The sequence below is a fragment of the Oncorhynchus tshawytscha genome, linkage group LG10 (genome assembly GCF_018296145.1).
Source record: "Oncorhynchus tshawytscha isolate Ot180627B linkage group LG10, Otsh_v2.0, whole genome shotgun sequence".
Classification (NCBI taxonomy): Eukaryota; Metazoa; Chordata; class Actinopteri; order Salmoniformes; family Salmonidae; genus Oncorhynchus; species Oncorhynchus tshawytscha.
In genome coordinates, this window is record NC_056438.1 from 7551467 (window position 1) to 7561466 (window position 10000).

Sequence of the window (10000 nt, forward strand, 5' to 3'; positions counted from 1 at the left end):
TCTGAATCCTCTCTAGTGCTGATAATCTTCCTCCCTCCTCCCTCTTCCTCCATCCTCCCACTTCTCTCTCCTCCATCCTTCTCTCCATCCTTCCTCTCCCACTCCTCCCTCCCTCTCCCTCCATCCTTCCTCTCCTCCCTCTCCCTCATCCTTCTCTCCCTCCATCCTTCCTCTCCCTCCATCCTTCCTCTCCCTCCATCCTTCCTCTCCCTCCATCCTTCCTCTCCCTCCATCCTTCCTCTCCCTCATCCTTCCTCTCCCTCATCCTTCCTCTCCCTCATCCTTCCTCTCCCTCCAGGATGAAAGACACCAGTCGTAAGAACAACATGTTTGCTCAGTTCAGGAAGAACGAGAGAGACAAACAGAAACTCATCGACACTGTGGTCAAACAGCTACGCAACCTCATCACCGCCCACCAGACCTGAATGGAGAAACGCTATTGGTCAACGAACATCACCAGACCTGAATGGAGTGATCCTATTAGCCAAGGAACCTCCACCTTGCAATCCTATTGATTACTGCAACCTCAATATCTGCCCACTAGACCTGAATAGAGCAATCTCATTAGCCAAGGAATCTTATCTCCGCCCACCAGACCTGAACCCATGCATCCTATTGGCCAACGAGCTTCAACCTCGCAATCCTGTTGGCAAAGGAACATCAGTCTCCGGCCCACCAGACCTGAACTCAACCATCCTATTGGTTGAGGAAACATGATACATGGCCACTCTAGCCTGTGTCTCTACCATGTCTTCCAGTATTGTTTTTGCTGGTGGATTTCATTTTGGAGTGGTTTAGTATTTTGGGGTTTATTCGACATGAAAAATGTTATATTTTGTCTCTTAAGTGTTTTGGGATCGTACGGTGGCAAAAAGATTCAAGTCACATGATCGTATTTGATGGGTGTGACAACGTAGTTCAGTTAGTGTGTTGATGCTACAGGAACACGACTTACCACGAGGTGATAACTATAATAACTGTTCAGACGGCCAAACATACTTCTTAACAGTCCCTATGCAGCCAAGGAGAACGGTGATGAACCCTGAGCTTAAAAATAAAAAAAAATAAATTAAATGAAAAGCAGGAAGGAGGGAGGGAGGGATGGAGGGAGGGATGGAGGGAAGGATGGAGAGGGAGGGATGGAGGGAAGGATGGAGAGGGAGGGATGGAGGGAAGGATGGAGAGGGAGGGATGGAGGGAGGAGGGAAGGATGGAGAGGGAGGGATGGAGGGAGGAGGAAGGATGGCGAGGGAGGGAGGGATGGAGGGAGGAGGGAAGGATGGAGAGGGAGGGATGGAGGGAGGAGGGAGGGATGGAGGGAGGAGGGAGGAAGGATGGAGAGGGAGGGAGGAGGGAAGGATGGAGAGGGAGGGATGGAGGAGGAGGGAAGGATGGAGAGGGAGGGATGGAGGGAGGGATGGAGGGAGGAGGGAGGGAAGGATGGAGAGGGAGGGATGGAGGGAGGAGGGAAGGATGGCGAGGGAGGGATGGAGGGAGGAGGGAAGGATGGAGAGGGAGGGATGGAGGGAGGAGGGAGGAGGGAGGGAAGGATGGGAGGGAGGGAGGAGGGAAGGATGGAGAGGGAGGGATGGAGGGAGGGATGGAGGGAGGAGGGGGGAAGGATGGAGAGGGAGGGAGGAGGGAAGGATGGAGAGGGAGGGATGGAGGAGGAGGGAGGGAGGGAAGGATGGAGGAGGGAGGGAAGGATGGAGGAGGAGGGATGGAGGAGGAGGGAGGGAAGGATGGAGGAGAAGGAAGGAGGGAGGGAGGGAGGGAAGGATGGATGGAGGGAAGGATGGAGGAGGAGGGAAGGATGGAGGAGGAGGGAGGGAGGGATGGAGGAGGGAGGGAAGGATGTAGGAGGAGGGAGGGATGGAGGAGGGAGGGAGGGAGGGGGAGGGATGGAGGAGGGAGGGAAGGATGTAGAGGGAGGGATGGAGGAGGGAGGGAGGGAGGGAGGAGGGGAGGGAGGGAGGGAGGGAAGGAGGGAGGGAGGGAGGGAGGGAGGGAGGGGGAAGGAAGGAAGGATGGAGGAGGGAGGGAGGGAGGGAGGGAGGGGAGGGAGGGAGGGAGGGAGGGAGGGAGGGAAGGAAGGAAGGAAGGATGGAGGAGGGAGGGATGGAAGAGGGAAGGAAGGATGGAGGAGGGGAGGGAAGGAGGGGAGGGAAGGATGGAGGAGGAGGGAAGGAAGGAAGTGTGGAGGGAGGGATGGAGGGAGGCAGGAGGGAGGGAGGGAGGGAGTGAGTGACGGGGAGGGAGGGAGGAGGGAAGGGGATAACAGTCTTAGCCTTGGCTCCATATCGGCGCTAGCCTTTACCCTCAACTCACTGTTATATTTTACTGCTCACCAAGGAAAGCCCGTCTTCCACATGCCACTCCGTGTGTGTGTGTGTGTGTGTGTGTGTGTGTGTGTGTGTGTGTGTGTGTGTGTGTGTGTGTGTGTGTGTGGAAATAGAGTATGCAGATTTGAATAATCAGACAAGTCAGTCAATGCACAGTGGTCATTCTGTAGTCCCTAGCATGTTTGTGCATCTCTGTGTGTGTGTGCCACCGTGCCTAACATAAAGGGACGTAGATTTAAAAGGAAATTAAATGTGTTTTGTTTTTTGTTTTTTTGCAGGTGGAGGGGGTTGTGGGAGTTTGCCTTTGTCTGCATGTGTGTGTGTCAGGTTCCGTTATTGGTTCGTCCAATCCAAAGGCCTGGTGTATGTACCAATGACTTATATGACAGGGTTGGGGACCGCTGTGTTGAGGCCACTGTGTCTATCTCTTGGTGCTGCCTCACCGTTGTAATATATATATATATATATATATAATACTATATAAATGCATGTATTAAGGTCTACACTGGTTTATTCTATTACAGATTAACATAAACATGTAAAAAAAAAAAAAACTACACTGATAAATGAAACATTAGGAACAGCTTCCTGATATGGAGTTGCAGTCGTCCGTCCGTCCTCAGAACAGCCTCAGTTCGTTGTGTCAGGGACTCTACAAGGTGTGGAAAGCGTTCCACAGGGACTCTACAAGGTGTGGAAAGCGTTCCACAGGGATGCTGGCCCATGTTTTACTCCAATGCTTTCCATAGTTGTGTCAAATTGGCTGGATGTCCTTCGGTTGATGATTCTTGATTCACACAGAAAAACTGTTGAGTGTGGGGGGAATCCAGCAGCATTGCAGTTCTTGACACAAACATGGCAAACACCCTGTTCAAAGGCACTTTAAATATTGTCTTGCCCTCTGAATGGCACACACTCACAATGCCTCAAGGCATAAAAATCCTCTCCTCTTCATCAGCACTGATTTGAAGTGAACTTAACAAGCGACATCAATAAGGGATCATAGTTTTCAACCTGGATTCAGTCTGTTATGGAAAGAGCAGGTGTTTGGTTTGTTTACTCTGCGTACATCAAAACATGTTATGTTACTCTCCCCACTACAACAACAGAAACATACTTATACACATGTCATTTCCTTCCTAGAAACATCCAATTGAAATTCTGTAGAATTCTATTAATTCCTATGGAGGACTGCTCCGCCTGGGGAGTTCCAAAATGGCCGACCGGCGGCTTCATAGCGATCTGGCAATCCAGGGTTTATATAAGTCGTTGGTATAGGTACCCAGACATGTTTTCTATGTTAAACTGTATTGATTAGTGTCTCTGAGACAGACGCACTGTTACAGCCTTGTGTTATTAAAAGCCACTAATGATGATTCTATGTTACTAATAAAAGATGTATTACATTTACCAACCAATACTTAAATAAAACTGAAGCCGTTTTAATGTTTTGTTTATTTGAGTTCTAGCTGAACTAATACAGGGCATTCGGCAGGTGTTCAGACGCATTGACTTTCCCCACATTTTGTTACCTTACAGCCTTTTTCTAAAATGGATTAAATTGTTTGGTTTCAGACAGCCATACACCCATACAGCCAGCCATACACCCATCCAGACAGCCATACACCCATACAGCCAGCCATACACCCATCCAGACAGCCATACACCCATCCAGACAGCCATACACCCATCCAGACAGCCATACACCCATACAGCCAGCCAGACACCCATACAGCCAGCCAGACAGCCATACACCCATCCAGACAGCCATACACCCATCCAGACAGCCAGACACCCATACAGCCAGCCATACACCCATCCAGACCCATCCAGACAGCCATACACCCATCCAGACAGCCATACACCCATCCAGACAGCCAGACACCCATCCATACAGACAGCCAGCCATACAGCCAGCCAGCCAGACACCCATCCATACAGCCAGCCAGCCATACACCCATCCAGACAGCCAGACACCCATCCATACAGCCATACACCCAGCCAGACACACATACAGACAGACAGATGCCCACCAAGACAGACAGGTACCCAGACAGGTACCCAGACAGACAGGTACACAGACAGACAGGTACTCAGACAGACAGGTACTCAGACAGACAGGTACCCAGACAGACAGGTACCCAGACAGACAGCCTCACTGTGTTCCTCTACCTCCCACACACTTTTTCTTCTCTCTGTCTGTCTCGCTGTCTTTCTCTCTGTCTGTCTCCCTCTGTCTGTCTCTGTCTGTCTGTCTGTGTCTCTCCTGTCTCTGTCTGTCTCTGTGTGTCTGTCCCTCTGTCTGTGTCTCTCCTGTCTGTCTCTGTGTGTCTGTCCCTCTGTCTGTGTCTCTCCTGTCTGTCTCTGTGTGTCTGTCCCTCTGTCTGTGTCTCTCCTGTCTGTCTCTCTGTGTCTGTCCCTCTGTCTGTCTGTCTGTGTCTCTCCTGTCTCTCTGTCTGTCTCTGTGTGTCTGTCCCTCTGTCTGTGTCTCTCCTGTCTGTCTCTGTGTGTCTGTCCTCTCTGTCCCTCTGTCTGTGTCTCTCCTGTCTGTCTCTGTGTGTCTGTCCCTCTGTCTCTGTCTCTCTCTCTCTCTGTCTGTCTCAATCCAACATGTGTTAACATTGCCAAAGCAAATGAGGTAGATAATATACAAAAGTGAAATAAACAAAAATGAACAGTAAACATTACACTCACAAAAGTTCCCAAAGAATAAAGACATTACAAATGTCATATTATTTATATATATATATACAGTGTTGTAACGATGTACAAATGGTTACAGTACAAAAGGGAAAATAAATAAGCATAAATCTCTCTCTTTCTGTGTCTCGCTCTCTGGTCTCTAGCTCATAATGGCAGTAACCTTATGACGTCTCAAGAATTGAGTTTCCTCTACTGTGAGTGTTGAGTAGAGGGACCCCCCCTGGAGCTTTGTGTGTGTTTGGGGGGCGGTGGGTAAACTCTCCGTGCTCCACTGCTGCTCCCCTGTCAGCTGAGACCCTCGTGTTTTGACTGGGGTGTTCCAGGCAGTCTTTAGGAGACCGTTGGAGTGTGTGGAGAGGGGGGGGTGATGGTTGTCTATGCTGTGAGAACACTCTTTAGAGAGAGAGAGAGATGTCAAGGTTGAGAACACTGTTTTGTGGTCTTTGTCTAAACCCTGAGTGCTCTACTGATCTCCTATAGATGCTTTGAAACAGACCAGACACTACCTTCCTCACCCACACTATGTAACCTAAAGTACCTTCCTCACCCACACTATGTAACCTAAAGTACCTTCCTCACCCACACTATGTAACCTAAAGTACCTTCCTCACCCACACTATGTAACCTAAAGTACCTTCCTCACCCACACTATGTAACCTAAAGTACTTTCCTCACCCACACTATGCTAACTATAATAACTTCCTCACCCACGCTATGTAACCTACAATAATATATTCCCCCTCCCCAGTCTCTCCCATCCCTCCTCTCCTGCTCCCATGCTACCACCATACAATAACTTCCTCTCCTCCTCCCTCCTCTCCTTCTCCCTCCTCTCCTCCTCTCCTCCTCCCTCCTCTCCTGCTCCCATGCTACCACCATACAATAACTTCCTCTCCTCCTCCCTCCTCTCCTCCTCCCTCCTCTCCTGCTCCCATGCTACCACCATACAATAACTCTCCTCCCTCCTCTCCTCCCCCTACCACCCCTCCTCTCCTCCTCTCTCCTCTCCTGCTCCCATGCTACCACCATACAATAACTTCCCTCTCCTCCTCCCTCCTCTCCTGGAGTTTTATTTTTAACTCTCTTCCTGGTCAGACAAGAGACTAGAGAGATCTAGAACACCTTATCAGCAGTCAGCATCACAGATGTGTTTTTCTATAGGCTGTGTCCTGCACCCTGCACACAATACTGTGTGTGTGTGTGTGTGTCTTCTCTTAGCCTCAGAGGAACAGTTACCCGATCTGACCTGGATTGGTGATTGGTCGAATCAAGTGTGTTAGTGTTGGGTTGGAACAGAAAAGTGTTTCCTGTTTGGTCGAACTGAGTTTGACCAAATACACAGAAATGTTCTTGATTGGCTAATTTCTAAATTTATCCAATCTGTTAACTGGAAATATTCCAATTGGAATTATACATCACTTTACCAGCCTGCATAATGTGAGTTGCTGGCCTGATGTGGCTTGTAAAATCAGGATCTTTGGGGTAAAACTAGGTACTCAAAATAAGGCTGTATGAAATATGTTTTGTCGTCAAGAATTTATTTGAAATTTAAATTTGTACTCGGAGCGCGGACCTGCTGGCTGGTGTCTTGACTGAAACGTTCAACCCAGTCTGTAACGAGAGGCTGCCTGGATCTTTCATTTTAAGACCCTTGCTCCCTTCGGTCTCAATGTAGACTTTGATCTGAAGCCATTCTTGTGATTATTGTGACTTTGCCATTGTAATTGTTTGTAGACTTGTGTAGTTAAATTAATCTATGATCATATGCTCTCCATTTGTTTGTATGCTGTTCTTTGTATGACATTTTAATATTTGATTATTAACCAATGGTATTAGGCCACTCTTGGCCATGATTACAGACACCTGTGTCTTTTGACACTATATAAACGAGTCATCCCAAAGTGTTTGTGATTATACCCTGATGAAGACAGCTTGGCTGTCAAAACGTTGGTAATTCAATTTTTCCATCTGAGCTCCTAGAGTGTGCGGCCCTCTTTTATTTTCAAGCTTTCTACTCCGCTAGCCAGCACCTCGCCTAAGAAGGTGTGCGTTTATTTTCCTTCTAGACCAGCCTGTAATACCAACATGTTTCAAGCAGACCGCCATAGTCCCTGTGCCCAAGAAAAGCAAAGGTAACCTGCCTAAATGACTACACGTCGGTAGCCATGAAGTGCGTTGAAAGGCTGGTCATGGCTCACATCAACACCAACATCCCAGAAACCCTAGACCCATTCCAATTTGCATACCGCCCCAACAGATTCCCAGATGATGCAATCTCAATTGCAAACCACACCTCCCTTTCCCACCTGGACAAAAGGAACACCTACGTGAGAATGCTATTGATTGACTACATCTCAGCGTTCAACACCATAATGCCCTCAAAGCTCATCAGTAAGCTAAGGATCCTGGGACTAAACACCTCCCTCTGCAACTGGATCCTGGACTTCCTGACGGGATGCCCCAGGTGGTAAGGGTAGGTACATCTGACATGCTGATCCTTAACACTGGAGCCCATCAGGGGTGAGTACTTAGTCCCCTCCTGTATTCCCTGTTCACCCACGACTGTGTGGCCAAACACGATTCCAACACCACTATTAAGTTTGCTAACGACACAACAGTGGTAGGCCTGATCACTGACAACAATGAGACAGCCTATAGGGAGGAGGTCAGAGAACTGGCAGTGTGGTGCCAGGACAACAACCTCTCCCTCAACGTGATCAAGACAAAGGAGCTGATCGTGGACTACAGGAAAAGGAGGGCCGAACAGGCCCCCATTAACCCCGACTGGACTGAAGTGGAGCGGGTTGAGAGTTTAAGGTTCTTTGGCGTCCACATCACCAACAAACTATCATGTCCAAACACACCAAGACAGTCATGAAGAGGGCAAGACAAAGCCTTTTCCCCCTCAGGAGACTCAAAGATTTGTCATGGGTGCCCAGATCCTCAAAGTTATACAGCTGCACCATCGAGAGCATCCTGACTGGATGCATCACCGCCTGGTATGGCAACTGCTCAGCCTCCAATCGCACTACAGAGGGTAGTGCGTACGGCCCAGTACATCACCGGGGCTGAGCTTCCTGCCATCCAGGACCTAGGGTAGCCTAGTGGTTCAAGCGTTGGACTAGTAACCGGAAGATTGCAAGTTCAAATCCCCGAGCTGACAAGGTACAACTCTGTCGTTCTGCCCCTGAACAGGCAGTTAACCCACTGTTCCTAGGCCGTCATTGAAAATAAGAATTTGTTCTTAACTGACTTGCCTAGTTAAATAAAGGTTTAAAAAAACATATATATATATATATATACACACACTAATCGGTGTCAGAGGAAGGCCCAAAAAATTGTCAAAGACTCCAGTCACCCTAGTCATAGACTGTCCTCTCTGCTACCACATGGCAAGTGGTACCGGAGTGCCAAGTCTAGGTCCAAAAAAGCTCCTTAACAGCTTCTACCCCCAAGCCACAAGACTGCTGAACAATTAATCAAATGGCCACCTGGACTATTTACATTGACCCCTCCTTTGTTTGTACACTGCTGCTACTCACTGTTTATTATCTATGCAGTCACTTCACCCCCACCTACATGTACAAAGTACCTCAACTAACCTGTACCTCCGCACATTGATTCGGTACCGGCACCCCCTGTATATAGCCACATTATTGTTATTTTGTCTTCCTTACACACACAGTACCAGTCAAAAGTTTGGACACCTACTCATTTTTTAAATATTTTATATTGTAGAATAACAGTGAAACTATCAAAACTATGAAATAGCAGATATGGAATCATGCAGTAACCAAAAAAGTGTTAAACAAATCAAAGTATATTCTATTTTTGAGATTCTAGCCAGCCTTTGCTGTGATGACAGCTTCGCACACTCTTGGCATTCTCTCAACCAGTTTTTTTTTTTTTATACCTGCAGGGGTCCTAAAATTCTAAAATCCTTTAATTCTAAAATTCTAAATTCCTAAAATTCTAAATCATTTAACCCGTCTTAGACTCCATTGCTAAATGGAGATGCAGAGACATTGAATCCTGTTATAGGCCTTCAAAGAGACACACACACTCTTACACACACACCAGACACCCAGAAATCTGATTCCAACTAAATATCTATTTTTTTCTGACGACTTGAAATGACAGCAACCTCAGCTGATCCTTTTATTTCCCCACCACAGCAGCACCCGGGGTGGGTGTTTCTCCCCACACCAACAGATCCAAACCCCTGTCAGCAGTTACTGTGTGTGATGCTCCTCAACGAGAACAGAGACTTCATAAACACATTCATAAATCAGCCATCATATTGCTTCATAATCACTTCAATTCTATCCATATCCCTGCAAAGTTTGTGTGCGTGCGTCAGTCAGATCAAATCAAGTTTATTGGTCGCGTGTACAGATTTGCAGATGTTATCGCAGGTGCAGTGAAATCCTTGTGCTCCAACAGTTAAGCAATACATTTAAAAAACAATGCAAACATAATCCAGATTTAAAAAATTCTCAACCAGCAATGTCAGAGGCAATGGCATGTCAGAGGCAATGGAATGTCAGAGACAATGGAATGCCAGAGGCAATGGAATGTCAGAGGCAATGGAATGCCAGAGGCAATGGAATGTCAGAGACAATGGAATGCCAGAGGCAATGGAATGTCAGAGACAATGGAATGTCAGAGACAATGGAATGTCAGAGGCAATGGAATGTCAGAGACAATGGAATGCCAGAGGCAATGGAATGCCAGAGGCAATGGAATGTCAGGCAATGGAGACAATGGAATGCCAGAGGCAATGGAATGTCAGAGACAATGGAATGTCAGAGGCAATGGAATGTCAGAGGCAATGGAATGTCAGAGACAATGGAATGTCAGAGACGATGGAATGCCAGACGCAATGGAATGTCAGAGGCAATGGAATGTCAGAGACAATGGAATGTCAGAGACAATGGAATGTCAGAGACAATGGA

At 47.7% G+C, this 10000-nt stretch overlaps 2 protein-coding genes across 2 annotated transcripts in view; both read left to right on the forward strand.

The window, feature by feature from the left end:
• The window catches only part of exoc6b (exocyst complex component 6B), a 168564-nt gene extending 167509 nt beyond the window's left edge, over nucleotides 1-1055 (forward strand). Inside the window, 1 exon segment of the mRNA XM_042329384.1 lies at nucleotides 299-1055. Within this exon segment, the coding sequence (XP_042185318.1) occupies nucleotides 299-425 (127 nt within the window). The 3' untranslated portion in view covers nucleotides 426-1055.
• The window catches only part of LOC112259691 (gastrula zinc finger protein XlCGF57.1), a 1127091-nt gene that overhangs the window by 219456 nt on the left and 897635 nt on the right, over nucleotides 1-10000 (forward strand). The gene's annotated exons all lie outside the window — the stretch shown is intronic.